The sequence below is a fragment of the Hyaena hyaena genome, unplaced genomic scaffold (genome assembly GCF_003009895.1).
Source record: "Hyaena hyaena isolate Hyena2069 unplaced genomic scaffold, ASM300989v1 scaffold_130, whole genome shotgun sequence".
Classification (NCBI taxonomy): Eukaryota; Metazoa; Chordata; class Mammalia; order Carnivora; family Hyaenidae; genus Hyaena; species Hyaena hyaena.
This window is the reverse complement of record NW_024080762.1, coordinates 1,277,688-1,294,771: the sequence shown is the minus strand read 5'-3', so window position 1 is coordinate 1,294,771 and position 17,084 is coordinate 1,277,688. Positions and strand designations below refer to the sequence as shown.

General features: G+C 41.9%; 1 protein-coding gene and 2 pseudogenes across 2 annotated transcripts; 2 read left to right on the top strand and 1 right to left on the bottom strand.

Annotated features, from left to right (window-relative positions):
• Positions 1 to 811: 811 nt before the first annotated feature.
• LOC120235511 lies at positions 812 to 4,140 on the bottom strand (annotated as a pseudogene).
• A 1,495-nt stretch (positions 4,141 to 5,635) lies between these two features.
• LOC120235499 (transmembrane protein 202-like) lies at positions 5,636 to 15,743 on the top strand. Of its 2 annotated transcripts, none has more exons than XM_039237860.1 (5): positions 5,636 to 5,725; positions 5,945 to 6,200; positions 14,244 to 14,393; positions 14,731 to 14,862; positions 15,339 to 15,743. In XM_039237860.1, exons 1-5 carry the CDS (start codon positions 5,645 to 5,647, stop codon positions 15,533 to 15,535), a joined length of 816 nt encoding a protein of 271 aa, XP_039093791.1. In that variant the 5' UTR covers positions 5,636 to 5,644; the 3' UTR covers positions 15,536 to 15,743. The 2 variants fall into 2 exon arrangements, with proteins under 2 accessions (XP_039093791.1, XP_039093792.1); XM_039237861.1 differs by having other exon boundaries at positions 5,695 to 5,725; positions 5,921 to 6,200.
• LOC120235508 lies at positions 7,576 to 7,974 on the top strand (annotated as a pseudogene).
• Positions 15,744 to 17,084: the final 1,341 nt, after the last annotated feature.

Genomic DNA, 17,084 nt, shown 5'->3' with positions numbered 1-17,084 from the left:
TTCCAATTTGGGGCTATTACGACAAGTGCTGCTATGAGCATCATAATACATATCTTTTGGTGGACATGTGGACATTTTCTGTTGCACACCTACATAGAATGAGAAGGACATGTATTTATTCAGCTCCAGCAGATACTGCCAAGCTGTTTTTCAATGAACATAACAATTTACACTCCCAACAGAAGTGTATGAGGGTTTCGGTTGCTCTGCATACTTGCCAACACTTTTCCATTTGAGTCCTTCTGGTGGATGTGTAGTGATAAGGCATTTTGGTTTGAGTTTGCATTTCCCTCATGGCTAATGAATCTGAACACTTTTTTATATTATATATGTATATGCTTTTATTCTGGCAAAACATCAGTTAAGGACTTTGCTCATTTTTCTATTAGGTTGTTTCTCCCATTGATTTGTAAGAATTCTTTATTATATTCTTCTATGAGTTTTTTGTTAGATACACACATTGAAAATATCTTACCCTACTCTAGGGGCGCCTGGGTGGCTTAGTCGGTTAAGCGTCCGACTTTCACTTAGGTCATGATCTCGCGGTGCGGTTCGTGGGTTCGAGCCCCGCGGGCTCTGTGCTGACTGCCAGCTCAGAGCCTGGAGCCTGTTTCAGTCTGTGACTCCCTCTCTCTCTGACCCTCCCCTGCTCACGCTGTCTTTCTCTCTCTCTCTCTCTCTCTTCTAGAAATAAATAAAACATTTAAAAAAAATAAAAACAAGTCTTGGCCTCCTACAAGGTCACAAACATGTTATTCTATTTTCTTCTAACCAAACTGCTTTTTGTCTTTTGCAATACCATGAAATTATTTTAAGTTCTTTGTCTTCATGATTGAATATACACAGGTAATGGAAGTTATGCATTCTTCTGCTGTAAAGATGGGTGGAATATATAAAAATTCTCTTGTTGAATTTTCTTTAAATAGTCCTCCAGAGCAGCTTGAAGAAAAGCAGAGAATGTTTTCACAAGAACTCTTTTGTGGAAGGACCTAGCGTGTTTTAAGCACCAGTGTGCTGGGCTAACAATGGCACATACTTCGTCTCCCACATTTTTATCTTAATTCTTCTGTAGAACATCCTCTTGTGGAACACCATGTATTGCATTTGTCAATCATGCAAATATCCAAAGGAAGGAATACCCTTTTTCTGGTACCATGAGAGGGTGTTGCTTTCAAGCATGAGACAATGCCTTGTGCTTTACCGGGGTGACTTATGGCATGATCTGTATGAAGTTCCTTTTTACCCAATATTTCTAGTGTGTTTTTTTAATGTTTATTTATTTATTTATGAGAGGGAGAGCAAGAGAGAGCACAAACAGGGGAGGGGCAGAGAGAGACACACACAGAATCGGAAGCAGGCTCCAGGCTCTAAGCTGTCAGTGCAGAGCCTGAAGTGGGGCTCGAACTCATGAACTGTGAGATCATGACCAGAGCCGCAGTTGGATGCTTGACTGACTGAGCCACCCAGGCTCCCCAACAATATCTCTAGTGTTAAATGAAAAGGAGAGCTCTGTGTGTTTTCAGCATAATTTTTCAGTTCCTGGATGTTATGATATGCTTTGTCATCCAAATTTTGTCTCCTTTACTAATGATTTCCATAAGCCGTCTTTTCCCAGAGTACGTCTTTTGATAGCAGCTTCCCAGCAGCTTTTTCTTCTTCTCAGTCTCCCGTGGTGGGGGCTGGACTTTTCATTCCCCCTGGGGCTCTGCGAGGTCAGTGTGGGGCCCAGGAGGGGGGCCTGCCTCTGCGGTGCCTCCCCTAGTTCACTGGCTACAGCCTGCTGTGGTGGAATGTTGCAGTATACATCGTCCACGTGTTTTTCCAAAACTGCATTCACATCAGTCCAATTGTTTTCTCAGAGACTGAGTCCTTAACCAGCCTGCACCAGTTCCACAGCGAAAGGCATCAGTGCAAGAGCAGAGCTCCAGGCTTCTGCAGGGAGGGGCTGGGAGCCTAAATAGCCCCCATAATCTGGTTTCTGCAGCAGCTCCACGTTGTGTTGTGTTGGCGTTGGAGACTCAAGATCCAGTGGCCTCAGCCATGCTCCTCCTGGACCCTGCAGGCTCTGGGGTAGTGGCTGCCAAACAGGCCGGGAACCCCAAATTGCTTTTTAAAGTGGGGAAAATGGCAATATACCCGGTCACCAGTGATGCATGAATAATGTTTTGTCATACGTGTCCAGGCCCTAGCAAGTTCCCAGCGGGCCAGCACATCCTACCTTTTGTCCAGTGCTGCCTGACCTGTTTCTTCAACAGCTAGAGAGTTGTGTCATTACCAATCAGACACTGTTCACAAAGTGACCTCCTACCCCACTTTTCATCAATATCGTCTCTTCGGTAATGTTTTCGTTTAGTGCTGCTAGTGAAGTGCGGACAGGTGACATATGCTATCCACTAACATGTAGTATTTCATCTGTCTTGGGTGCCCTGTGCCAAGGCCATGTTCAAGCAAACTTAGCAAGACAGTTTAAAAAATTATAGGGGCGCCTGGGTGGCTCAGTTTGTTAAGCGTCCGACTTCGGCTCAGGTCATGATCTCACGGTTCGTGGATTCGAGCCCCACATTTGGGCTCTATGCTGACTGCCAGCTCAGACCTGGAACCTATTTCAGATTCTGTGCCTCCCTCTCTCTGACACTCCCCTGCTCATGCTGTCTCTCTCTCTCTCTGAAGTAAAACAATTAAAAAATTTTTTAAAATTATAATAGGTGTCACCTGGCTGGCTTAGTTGGGTGGTCATGAGACTCTTGATCTCGAGGTCATGAGTTTGAGCCCCACATCAGGTGTAGAGATTACTAAAAAAAAAAAAAGCTTAAAAAAAAATAAGGGCACCTGGGTGGCTCAGTTGGTTGAGTGTTGGACTTCGGCTCAGGTCATCATCTCATGGGTCATGAGTTGGAACCCCACATAGGGCTTGCTGCTGTCAGCCTGTCAGCTTGTCAGCACAGAGCCTGCTTCAGATCATCTGTCCCCCTCTCTCCCTCTTTCCCATACTTGCACTCTCTCTCTCAAAAAATAAAACAGTTAAAAAATATTTTATAAAAAGAATAAATAATAATAGTATTTACTGAGCACCTATGAAGGCACTGTACTAAGAGCTTTATGCATATTCTCTTTTTTAACATTCACAAAATTCTTTTTTAAAAATATTTTTAATGTTTTATTTTTTCTTTTAATTTTTTAAATGTTTTATTTATTTGAGAGAGAGAGAGAGAGAGAGAGAGAGAGACAGTGTGAGCAGGGGAGGGTCAGAGAGAGAGGGAGACACAGAATCTGAAGGCAGGCTCCAGGCTCTGAGCTAGCTGCCAGCACAGAGCCCGATGCAGGGCTCAAACACACGAACCATGAGATCATGACCTGAACCGAAGTCGGACGTTTAACCGACTGAGCCACCCAGGCACCCCACGTTTTATATACTCTTGAGAGACAGAGAGTGAGCATGGGAGGGGCAGAGAGAGGGGGAGACACAGAATCTGAAGTAGGCTCCAGCCTCTAAACTGTCAACACAGAGCCTGATGCAGGGCTTGAACTCACAAACAGTGAGATCATGACCTGAGCCGAAGTCAAATGCTTAAATGACTGAGCCACCCAGGCGCCCCTAATCCTCACAAAAATTCTAATGAGGCAGGAATGATTATTAACCCAGTTTTAGAGATTAAGAAACTGATGTTCATTGAGATTAAGGAAACTTCCCCAAGGAACCTAGCTGTGAGTATTGGAACTTCTTAAATAAGTGCTAGAATGGGGATTGAAATATAGGCCTGTGTATTCAATGCCAATGTCTAGTTCCCTAGGCATGCATGTGCATCTAATAGTCATGCCATACAGCCAGTTTGCTGCAGATGGGAAAGTCTTTCCTATAATCGTGCCAGTAGCACTAGCGTATTACAGCAATTGAGACTTCACAATATAATTGCATAGCATGGCCTAAAGGACTCTTTGTGATCTAGCTTTTGCTGATATCTACAACCTCAACCCTCACTTTTGAGTTTGTACCTGATAGAACCACATTGCTTCTAATGTCCCAAGAACTTCATGCTGTCCATGGCTTCCTGCCTTGAGACATACCATTCTCTTTGCCTCAAACGCCCCATCACCTCTGTCACCTGGAAAATTCCTTAGCTGGAAATCCAGCGAATACATCACCTCTTCCAATAAATCTTCCCTAATTTTCCTCTGACAATGTTAACCATTCTGTCCTCTGTACCAACCTCTGTCCTTTATTTAAAAATATATTGCTCATTCATTCATTCGTGTAACATTAAATACTATTCTTCCCAGGCACTAGGCTAAGTCCTGGAAGACAGAGAGTCAAATAACACTTTTGGAGAGGGAGAGCTTCACGCTAAAGCATGGACATAAATGATCTAACTGCCAGTTGTTCCCACCAGCTGACATAAAGTATAGGTTTTGACAGGTTGGGGTGGGTGAGGAGAGGATATGCTAGGAGAAAAGTGTGATACGGCATTCTGACTCATCCCAAATTTAGGAATCAGAGTTTATCTGTTCATGGAAAACAAGAGCTGGCAATGCAACTGGGCATTTATTTGAATAAATGTCCATGATGTGGAACAGGATGGCATCTGTTCAGCATCTTGGACTGATTTTGAACCCTTGTGGGGAGAGGAGTCAGGACCAACACGGAGAGAGTTATTTGAAAAGAAGACTTTGAGCCACTCTGGGCACAAGCTGTGCTGGCTGTGGAAACAGGAAAAGGCCATTCTCGCTTTCACACAGAACCCAGCACTCTGCAGTACTGTGAATGGTAGCTTTCAGCACACAGGCTGCTAGCCCCCTGCGCTAGGGATACGGGCATTTTCACAGTGAGCCCTGTCAGCACTGGCGGTGGCAGGACCGTAGCACCCTTGAATGGCTTCATGAGTAGAGGGCATTGAAGACAGGGAACCTGACAAGGAAGGAAGAAAAGGGGAGGATGCTGCATGATGAACTATGGCAGACAAACTGGTTCATGAGCCTATTGAGACACACCCAGGGCCTTCCACTTAGTGGAGGGGCAAGAGCGTGAATGCCAGGCTACTAGTAGTCTTGAATTTTAACAACAAGCTATTGAGTCCCGAAGACACCTGAGTTAACTTTTTTCTTTGCTATTAGGGAGCTGTGTCTTATTCATCTTTTTTTTTTTTAATGCTTTTATTTATTTCTGACAGAGAGAGACAGTGTGAGCAGGGGAGGGTCAGAGAGAGAGAGAGGGAGATACAGAATCTGAAACAGGCTCCAGACTAGCTGTCAGCACAGAGCCTGATGCGGGGCTCGAACCCACGAAGGGCAAGAACATGACCTGAGCCGAAGCCAGACGTTCAACCGACTGAGCCACCCAAGCACCCCTGTCTTATTCATCTTTATGTTCCCAGGAAGACAAAGCCTGACACAGAGCACCTGCTGACAAAATATTTGTGGATTTACTTAATAAAGGAGTTGAAAGTCAGAGAAGGGAGGAGTGGGGAACATCACATATACATGCACCTGATTAAAATGTGATGATTTTTTCCCTGATCTGATTAGACCCAGAATATGAAACAGATATGGAATCTGTGCCATGGGTTCTGGCCCGTTTTGATTCTGCCAGCACAAGTGGGAGGTGCTGAGACAAATTCCGTGGCAGTTAGAAAGTGAACTGGCTGCCAAGATGGAGGGCAGGGAACAAATGGCCTTGACCTTCTATAATCCTAAGGTTCCCAAAATTAAGGGGAACCGGTACTACCAAAGGGTGAGGAAGTACCTAATTGTAGGTCAGATGGGAGGAAGAGGACTTACTTAAAGGTGGGCCTAGATAGAGTATCCTAAAGATAGAGAAAAGATCTCCCTGGGTAGGGATAGACAGCCACAGATCAAGCCCACATGGGGACACTTAAGGTAGAGTTGAGTAGGTGACCCTGGGATCAATGGTTATCTTTCTGGGTAGGCAATATTTCCCTCATCCTTGTAGCCTACGCTCCCCGTCAGCAAATATCCGAATGCCTCGATGCCACCTCAGAGGCGGCAGCAGCACGTGAATCAGGCACACATCTACATCCGAACGTTCTGTGGCAGCCTGTGTGGTTTTGGTTTCCTAATGGTGATGTGCATGTCCCCGCTGAACTGGGTGCAGTTCCTGGTGATCAAGAATGGCTTTGAGCTCTACGCAGGACTCTGGATCACATGCAACCATGAGCTGTGCTGGAGCCACACACCCAAACCACCCTGTGAGTTCCACCAAATTAAACACCACAGGCCCCACAGTTCCAGAGCTTTCTGTCACATTGGCCTTTCATCTTTCCTCCTCCAAGATCTCTTTGCCCTCACCTCTCCAAGTCCAGGATGGGTCTCAGCCAAATTGTGAATGTAGCCATCCTTTTCTTTGATGTTCTCAGTGTGACTTTTTTAGTACCTGATACTCTCTTTACTCTCTGGGAAGAACCCATTGGGCCTTTACAGGCTGTCACTGTGAAGCAGTGTGATTGATATTCTAATGTCACTTGCAGAAACTGATGTAATTGATCAGAACCAGGAAACAAAGCAAGGTGTCTCAGCCTCCATCAGATTCAACTTTTAAGGTCAGCGTGTTCTTCTGCCAACTGTAGAAGAGAATGTAAATGCATGTTGGATATGGGGTATAACAAATGCTAGCTATTTAGAGTAAATTATTAATGTCAAATTTTATGTGAACTTAAGCAGATCTGAAAATGCAATATAAAACACGGAAAAATAAGTTTCTAGGGCTAGAAGTTTCCATATGCATATGAGGTTTTCTTTAATTTAAAAAAAATTTTTTTATGTTTTATTTATTTTTGAGAGCAAGAGAGACAGAGCACGAGCAGGGGAGGGGCAGAGAGAGAGGGGGAGACCCAGAATCTGAAGCAGGCTCCAGGCTCTGAGCTGTCAGCACAGAGCCTGATGTGGGGCTCAAGCTCACAGACCGTGAGATCATGACCTGAGCCAAGGTCAGATGCTTAATTGACTGAGCCACCCAGGTGCCCCCCCCCTTTAAAAAAATTTTTTTTTATGTTTTAGCATATGAGGTTTTCAATTAGAAACAAGACTTAGAGGAAAGACAGAACTACACTAAACAGTTTTCCCATTATCCCCAAGAGATACAGATAAGCAGAGGTCCCAGATGCTGGAGGTGGGGTTGAGGGGGTTGCACTTAGGCTCACACCTGAGCTGGAGCATCTATGACATGTGGAAGTCAAAGGCAGCACCCAAACACAAAATCTTGAGAAGGAACTAAAATCAAAGGTAGGCAGACAATTCAATTCCATCTTCAACTTAAAAGAAAAACTAAGGAAAATATTTTCAACAAATATGAAAGGTAAAAGGCTAATGGCCTTGGGACACCTGGGTGGCTCAGTTGGTTAAGTGCCAACTTTGGCTCAAGTCATGATCTCATAGTTCATAGGGTCAAGCCCCACATTAGGCTCTGTGCTGACAGCTCAGAACCTAGAGCGTGCTTTGGATTCTGTGTCTCCCTTTCTCTCTGCCCCTCCTGTGCTCATGCTTTGTCTCTATCTCTCAAAAATAAATATATGGTTAAGAAATTTTTTTAGCCCTGTCCTCTTTCCACCATTTTCCCCTGCTGCCACAATGGTGCGCATGAATGTCCTGGCAGACGCACTCAAGAGCGTTAACAATGCTGAAAAGAGAGGGAAATGCCAGGTTCTTACCAAGCCATGCTCCAAAGCCATCGTCTGATTTCTGACTGTGATGATCAAGCATAGTTACATTGGCGAATTTGAAATCATCGATGATCACAGAACTGGGAAAATTGTTGTGAATCTCACAAACAGGTTAAACAAGTGTGGAGTGATCAGCCCCAGGTTTGACGTACAACTCAAAGATCTAGAAAAATGGCAGAATAATCTGCTCCGGTCCCGCCAGTTTGGTTTCATTGTACTGACAACCTCAGCTGGCATCATGGACCATGAAGAAGCAAGACAAAAACACACAGGAGGGAAAATCCTGGGGGGATTCTTTTTCTAGGGATGTAATACGTTCATACAAATAAAATTCCTCACTGGAAAAAAAATTTTTTAATAAAAAATAAAAAAGAAAGGCTAATGGCCTTGATAGTTAGAAAAAGTATTATTAATAAAAAGGCAAATACTCAAATAAATAAATCCTTGATAACGAGGCAAAATTCACAGAAGACTAAAAATGTTTAATAAACATAGGTAAAACTATTTTAACCATAATCAATCATTAAAGGAAGGCAAATCAAATGAAAAGTAAGATAAGATTTTTCAAACATGACATTAGCAGAGATTTTTATTTTTTTATTTTTTATTTTTTTAATTTTTTTACTGTTTTATTTATTTCTGAGAGAGAGAGAGAGAGACAGTGTGAACAGAGGAGGATCAGAAAGAGAGGGAGATAAAGAATCTGAAACAGGCTCCAGGCTCTGAGCTAGCTGTCAGCACAGAGCCCGACGCGGGGCTCGAACCCACAAACCATGAGATCATGACCTGAGCCAAAGTTGGATGCTTAACCGACTGAGTCACCCAGGCACCCCTAGCAGAGATTTTTAAATGCTTATACACAATGATGGACACTCTCATATACACTGGGGACCATGTAAATGGCTATAACCAAAGCAATATGATTATGTGTATCCAGAGATTTCTAGATAAATGGAGAAACGATATAGGCATAAAAATTAAGCTGCAATCATATTTATATAATCATGCCCAGGTAAAATTTAGGACTTAAAAATGATTACTTAAATTTTTAATCAGTCAAATTCTTGGAATTTTGTCACTTACAGTAGCAAATAGTTTATTTCTGAGAACCTGGAATTTACCTTTGAGGCCAACTGTTGATGATTTAGAGGTGGTCACCTGAGTCCTTTAGGCAACTTTAAGTCAAGTATCTACCCTGTTTGCAATGTTAACTAGTCCTAATTCTAGGATCAGTAAGTAGTCTGCAATTCTCATAATGAATTCCCCAAATGTCATGAGTATGTTCGGCTCTTAACTAATTTGCTATAATAATATGTTATTATTGCCCAAAACACTATTATCCAAATCCAAGAACTTTAAACTTTTACCTACTGATGGCAAGAATTTAGCCCCCTTTCCCACAGTACCCCCTGTCATTTCTGTGAGTGTCACGGGGACTCTCTAAGGTGGCCTCAAGAATGTGTGTGCTCTTGTTCCTCTGTCGTGGAGTCACATTAGACCATTGTGCCTCTGCCTCTGCTTTCACCTGGTTCTGGGTGATTGATAGACTCTGCTGTAGCAGTTGCTAACAAAATGGAGAAGGGGTGGGGAGTAGTGGACACCATTCTTCACTTTTATTGCTAGTTCTCAAGTGTAGAACAGACCCTTCTGTTAATTCGTCTGTAGCATAGGCGAGATCAAACCATAATATAAAGGAATGTTTTGCCATAGACAGTAACTAGAAACATTTGGAAGACTGGGAGAAAAAGACTAGGTCTTTTAGTCAAAGCACTGGACCCTTCAGAGCCAGAGTCTGAAAACCATTGCACAATAAGGCCAAGCTGTGTGAGGGACCTAAATCCTATGCTGATTTCACAGCTGCCTCTCCCAGGTGCTAGGTCTCCAACTTTTGAATTCCAAAACCACCTTCTTTTCCATGAGGCTGGGGAAATTTTATCTTGGCCTAATGTGACTGGAATAAAAATACAATGGCAATAGCATGGAGGTTTAGATTGGACTAAATAAGTGGGCTGACTCCTCAGCAGTACCTTCTTCATTCTCAAAATCCATAGCCAACCCCACCTGCACTCAGTCTAGCTCCTTCATAGTTAAAAGGAGATAGATCCTTTTGGAGCACTGCCTCCCTATCCTGGCTTTGATTTTTGCTGAAGGAACTCGGGTGCAGTAAGAGGAATCCCACCCCCAAATCTCTCTGACACAGCTGAGTACTAGGTGCTTAGCTTTTCCTATGGCTGGCTTCACTCCTACGCTTCTTTCTTCTCACATCATCTTGGCTGCCCCCATTGATTTCTTCCAGAGTGTCAACAGCTGTAAAGGAAAAGCACACCTAATGTTAATTAAGCTTATTTATTCACAAGAGCAAGGTGGCTTATAGCCCTGCCCCTCTCACTTTCTAAAACCTCCTGGACCAAGTTTTACTTTCATAACAATAGAAGGAGATCCTGCCCACCCCAAACTACCAAATGATGAGTGTTCTTAATTCACTGAGTATCATTACTGCTTTTCGGTAGGGTAGTATCCCTTTCAGTCTTGGTAGGTTTTATGTCCTACCCGATGGTGCTCTGAAGTACAGAATCACTGACTGGGATGATCCTGAGAACACTGGCAAGGATCTTACCAAGCTTTTCACGTGATTTGGACTTCTTCCTCTCAAATTGAGACTTGACATCCTACCTCTTCCCAGGGCATTAGCTTCATTGCCTTTAGTAACCTGGGAGGTTTGCCTTGCTATTCCTGCAAACCAAGGCCATCAAAGAATATTGCTAAGGAAATCTTAAGCAGTATTTGGATACAGGTGACCTACGTAGGTATTCCTTATATCTAGGAATATTCTTTCCATGGACCAAAGCTTATTACTGACAAGTAGGGCCTTTTTGCAACTTAGGTCCTAAGATCTTTGCAACTTTGACAAGCTACTGTAAAAACTGATGTTTAAAAGCTGAAATAGCTTTTGGTCTTATAGGAGAAGGAGGCTTGAATTCAGCTTTAGGATGTTTGTTTTGTTCAATAAATTAGAAAAAAAAACTATGAAGTCAACCAAATGCAGCCATTTTATACTATGGAGTTAAGTGTTTAGTTTGGTCAGATAATTAGTTGTGTATAATTATGACTAGTAGACTGGCTTCCTTTTGGGGTTAGACTATTCTATGCTGCAAATCTTTAGTTGTTCCTTTGGAGTTGTGAGTGATCTTGCTCATGTAGTTTCAGGAGATGAGGAGCCAAAACAGAGAAGACTGTAAGAAAAACATGAAGTCAAGTCTTCCTCTCATGGTAGAAGAAAGACCAGGCTGTAACATACCTTAGATAGGACTTACTCTGGAAATCTTAGTGCACTTTGTGTTTTAATGATCATATTTCATTTGAACTAGTATAAATATAGAGTGAACTTACTCATTCAGAAGAATCTCATAGACTCCCAAAGACAAGAAGTATGCTGTACCTTAGGAAATTCCAGAAGCGATTGGGGTCTCAGACTAAGAAAATCAAGTCTGCTAGTCACTCAGTCTCTCTAGAGCTGCTGTGTCACTCATCTTTGTTTATACTTTGTTTTATCACTACAGCTCAGTTTTTCTTGTTTTGTTAGTGTGCAGATCCCAAAAAGTGAGATCCCAATCTAGCTTTGTATCTTCTTGGCTCAAACAAGGAAAAGAGGAATTAGCATGAATCAGTCTCAAATCCAAATTTCCAAGCATAAGAATCAAATTGGTCCAACATGAGTCAGATCCTCTTCGTTGGTCCAATTAGCTATAATTGGGGGACTATAGGCAAAGATCCAGGGTTATAGGCAAGGGTTGCTAGGTCTTGTGGGGGACTGTGGGCGAAATACCATGAGCGATGCCTCTCCCACTGGTCCTCATGCAGCTCAATGTAGGCTGATGGCTCTGACTGGGTACATATCCTGCTAATTCTGAATGACCCAGGTTTTGGAAAATGTGTTGCTCTTGGGTTATCATGTTTTAATGTGGCTAATATGTTTGGGCCACAGAACGACTCACCTCTGTGGGTAGGGGTGTGGTTTCTCTTCATGAACTTTACTGTTATTGATAATGCAAGTGGTGAGTTCTAGAGAACGAAGTAAAACTTAAGAGTCAGATCTTAAATTGGGATAAGCTTTAGCATAGTTTCTTCTCTCTGGGTTACCTGGAAGCCAGACTGGGATTCTCAGGCATAAAAGTTCTTAGAGATCTTTCAGTCGTAGAGCCAAGCCGGCCCCTGCTACCTTAAGAAAGAGAAGAAGCTAGACAAAGAGGCACTCCCTAAAGGATATTGAAGACATTGCAGGGTATGCAGTATCTCAGAAAATCTTTATTTACTTGCAATCATATGTAATCCTCTATTTCTTTTTTTTCGAGTTTTTATTTAAATTCCAGTTAGTTAAAATACAGCATTATATCAGTTTCAGGTGTACAATCTAGTGATTCAATGCTTCCATAGATCACTCAGTGCTCATCACATTAAGAGCACTCTTTAATCTCTGTCACTTATTTAACCGATCCCCCTCCTACTTCCTCTTTGGTAACAATCCATTTGTTCTCTATAGTTAAGAGTCTGTTTCTTGGTTTGCCTCTTTCTCACCTTTTTTCTCTTTGCTTGTTTGTTTTATTTCTTAAATAAATATGAGTGAAATTATATGGTATTTGTCTTTCTCTGACTAATTTCACTTAACATAATACTCTCTAGTTCCATCCATGTCATTGCAAATGACCAGATTTCATTCCTTTTTATGGCTGAGTAATATTCCTCCATGTGTGTGGGGGGAGGGTGGGTGTGTGTACATACATACATACCACATCTTTATGCATTCATCAGTCGATAGATACTTGACACTTGGACAGTTTCCATAATTTGGCTATTGTAGGTAATACTGCTATAAATACTGGGTGCATGTATCTTAAAACATTGCTGTGGGAGTCAAGGGAAGGATCTGTTTTGTATTAGGGAGGTGGTAGGAGTAAGTAATGTTTAGCATGTCCCTTCTTCTCTCTTACCAACGTCCAATCTTCAGAGAGCAAAGATCTGGAGCCAGGAGATGAGAGGAGAAGTAGTGTTCTGGCATTTGGGTAAGGGCTTTTGAGCAAAAGGACTTGAGCAGATCTCTCTCTCAGCAAATGTGAGGCAGGGCCTTGAGAGACTCTCAGGAAAAAAAAAAAAAAGAAGATATTTTTAGGGTGTTAAATTCCTGCAATCCAGAAAATTTGGTCTTGAAATCATTACAAGAGAGGAATTCAAGTAAATGGGACTTGATTTTGTAGTCATATACAAGACAAGGCCTGTACAACCCAGATCTATTTGAAAGAGAAAAAACAAATAGAAACAAATTACGTGTCCAACAATGGCTAAATCATTAAATAAAATATGTTAATATGATAAGCTCTTTGGTAACCATTAAAAATGATATTTACAGTGGTGCCTGAGTGCCTCAGTTGGTTAAGTGACCAGCTCTCAATTTCAGCTCAGGTCGTGATCTCACGGTTTGTGGGATGGAGCTCTCTCTCTTTATCTCTCTCAAAAATAAATAAATAAATAAATAAGTAAATAAATAAACATTTTAAAAATTAAAAAAATAAAAATGATGTTTACAACAGGTGATTTGGGGGAAAATCTTACCATATAATCTTTAGAAAAATTCACTTGATATTCAGTATCATATCAACTCAGTACAGAGGGTAGAAAAATACTGAAAGAAATAATATAAAATGCTAACAGTAGCTGCCTCTAGGCAGTGGGATTGTGGCTGATTTTTTTCCCTTATATTGAACATGTATTACTTTTATTTATTTAAAAAAGCTTTTTTAATGTTTACTGATTTTTGAGAGACAGAGCATGAGCAGGAGAGGGGCAGAGAGAGAGGGAGACAAAGAATCTGAAGCACCCTCAGGCTCTGAACTGTCAGCACAGAGCCCCACACGGGGCTTGAACCCATTAACTGTGAGATCATGATCTGAGCCAAAGTTGGACGCTTAACCGACTGAGCCACCCAGGTGCACCCATGTATTACTTTTAGAATTAGAATTAAGAACAAGAAAATGTTTTAATCTGTGTTGTAATGTTGGAGTCATGTCTCCTATAAGCTAGTTTATGTCTAAGTTAACGTGTTAATGCACCTAGTACTACTTGTATATTTAGTTTTACAGTGAAGGCTTTACCTTCACCGTAAATAAATTCCAAGTATCAATGAAGAACTGGGAAATGGGTGCCTGGGTGGCTCAGTCAGTTAAGTGTCCACCTCTTCATTTCAGCTCAGGTCGTGATCTTACGGTTTGTGAGCTCTAGCCCCGTGTCGGACTCAGCACTAATACCTCGGAGCCTGCTTGGGATTTTCTCTCTCCCTCTCTCTCTATGCCCCTGCCATGCATGTGCTCTCTCTCTCTCTCTCAAATAAATAAATAAACTTGAAGAAAAACAAAAAGAAAAGCTTGGAGATAAGATCCTTATTTATGTCCTAGATACCACATAGCAAGCTCTGCTTCATCCTCCCTAGACCTCACGCCCTTCTCTACAACTGTCTGGTTTTCTTAAGAGAGGCCTCCTGCTGGACTAACCAAGCCTTTTCTTTCTCATTGTCCTTGACAGATTACCTTCAATATTCCAGGACTTTCTTCCTCATCTCTATCTTCTCTATACTTGTTGCCCTTTCCTGGCTCATCACCTCTTGCCTGCCTAGAAGAGGAAGTATGACCACCAACTTGGATCTGAAGGTATCCATACTCAGCTTCATCTCAGGTACAGACCTAGACTGGCAGGGTAATCCCAGGGTAAAACTGTCAAATGAACCAAGTTTCTCTGTGGAGCCTTTTATTCTCTTTTTCTTGTCCCTTTCCTCTTCTTCAGTATCACATCAAGTTGCCAGCTTCCGGCCCTGTCTTACTGCATAAAACACATCTTAGCTGACATACCAGAGGGGAGGGAGATGCCCCTTTCTCTTTCCCATCTTAGCTAATCCTTAAATTTTAATCCTGCCATGCATATGACATCTGGAAGTAGCAGAAGTTTGGGGGCGGGGCGGTCAAGGCAGACCGAAGACACTGATGGGTTGTGACATCTTTTCTTTTGGTCCTAGCCATCTCCTTGCTCCTCTGCCTTGTGCTATTTCTGGCACAGGTTTACAGGCATACTAAGGATGCCTTGGAGCCAGATCTCCTGTGGACCTATCATATTAATTGGTGGAGTGACTTCTTATACACGTTTTCTGGTGAGTTAGTCCCCTGCTTTATGCTAGAGGATAGAAGAAGAAACCACTTCTTGAAAGCGAGTAGAATTGAGGAGAAATAGAAAAAATGACTATTCCTATTCAGAACATTTATACATGGAGAGGCAGCATGGTATGGTGAAGAAAGCATGGATTTTGAAGTCTGGGAACCTAGATTTAGTAACCTATTCTACCATTAACTGTGGCATGCACAGGTTGAGTGACTTGCCTAAGACCAGAAAGAAAGTTGTGGAACTGTTATTTGAACCTAGGAGGTTCAAGCTTTGTCTTTGCCACATGAGAAATACTGTAATGCAATGAGAGCATAGGAGAGTAAAGTAACTCCACCAGGGGAGAGAAGGGTTGGCTTCACTAAGAAGAGGCCTTTAAAACCTCTTCTGAAGCATCAATAAGAATTTTGAAAGCCAAAAAATCCATCTGTCTCCTGAAACTCACCACAAATTCTTCTCCTCCTTTAGGGATCATCTCCTTCCTCAACTACATAACTTTCAGATTTCCTCCCCTTGATCGAAATGTCAATGCAAATCCCACAGAGAAGTCAAGGCTGGGGGTTGGTCCAGTGACCAAAGAATTAGCTGCTGAAGATGAAGGGTTAAGATCTGATATGGAAGCTTCAACTGAGGAAGAGAAAACAACCCCTGAAGCAGAACCGTGATGGTGTTACGAAAACCCAATTACTGCTTGTTGTAAAAATGGAGGAAAGGCTGAGTTGGAAATGATTGTGCAGATTCTAGGAAACTCTCCTAATATCACGTCCATGTCACTTGAAGGAGATAGCAGTAAAACTATCTTTAGTGTGTACTGGATCCAAGATATGTATTATAGTTATATAAAGAAAATAATAAAAATCCACTTAAAATTTGTTTAAGTTTATTTATTTTTAAGAGAGAGAGAGTATGAGAGGGACAGAGAGAGAATCCCAAGCAGGCTCCTCACTGTCAGCACAGAGCCTAATGCAGGGCTTGCACTCATGAACCTTGAGATCATGACCTGAGCCAAAGTCGGGCACTTAGCCAACTGAGCCACTCAGACACCCCAAGGAAACATTTCTAAGAGAAAGCATCTGTGGTTAGAATCATGAATGAAAGAATCTAACAGTAGATGCAGTGTGTGGATCAGAGATCTCTTTGGGCATCAGGGATCTTGCACAGCAGAATGATTCATAGAGAAAAATGTCATCTAGAGAAAGATGTCATCTAATTCTGCTTGAAATTTTCTTTATTATATGTAGCCTTGGGCACACTCAGGGTAGAAGGTACTTGGACAACACTGTTGAATCTGAATTGCAGATCATTACCAGCAATGGAATGAACATCAGTGGAAATAATACCTGTCATCCATAGTCACTGAAAGGTGCTGAGGTGAGAGGTGGGTTCTGGGGAGTCCATGATGTCCCATTTCCTATGAGGATTTGTCATTTGAAAACTTTACAGCCTATTATGTGAACCTACTACTTCTCCCTAGGTTGGGAGATATCTTAGCCAGGTCTCCATAAACTTTCTGAAATTCTGCATAAAACTTGTGGATACCCTTTTCTGTGAAGAGGGCCACAGACTCCATCAGATTCTTGATAGGCCTGTGACTCTTTTGATTCCTGTTACTCAATTTTGTTTTAATGAGCCAAATGAGGCTAAAGGACTTTCTTCAGCCTAAGTATATAGATGTGGACCAACTTAAAAGTTTTCCCCATGTTTTATATACCTTGTAAAACTAAGTAAGGGGGGGTGATGTCAGGCAATCACATAGGTCTTTTGACGACTAAAGACCCCTTTCAAACCCAGATCTGATTCCATGCGGAAAGTCCCTTACATTCATTTTGTCCTTTATTCCTTTAGTAGCTGCCACTACTAATCTACTGGTTGAGGCGCATACTTCTTCCCAAACCTGGCAGTGGAAAGGACTGCAGCACCCAGCTTGAACCCCTTTCTGCTCTTAAAGATAAGCTTTTGCATCCTTTTGGTTTAATTTAAAGATTTATTGGTAACTTTTGTAGAAAACAAACATGCCTGTTGCTCCATAACAGGCATGGAGCAATTATGTAGGGTTGGATTTTTTTTTTGCCTTTTTAAGATATTTTTATTTGAGTGGTTCTTATAATTTATGTAGTTTTATGTAGATAATTATGTAGATATTTATGTAGATAATCCTGATCTCTAATTAGAAATTCCCTAACATTTCCAAGTGGTAACTGAAAACTAATTAGG

What these genes read in the sequence shown, in the direction of transcription:
- LOC120235499 (XM_039237860.1), top strand. Translation starts at nt 5,645, where the DNA reads ATGGAGGGCAGGGAACAAATGGCCTTGACCTTCTATAATCCTAAGGTT. An exon ending in CCACACACCCAAACCACCCT is followed by an intron (nt 6,201 to 14,243) that starts GTGAGTTCCACC and finishes TGTCCTTGACAG; the next exon opens with ATTACCTTCAATATTCCAGG. An exon ending in CATACTCAGCTTCATCTCAG is followed by an intron (nt 14,394 to 14,730) that starts GTACAGACCTAG and finishes TTTTGGTCCTAG; the next exon opens with CCATCTCCTTGCTCCTCTGC.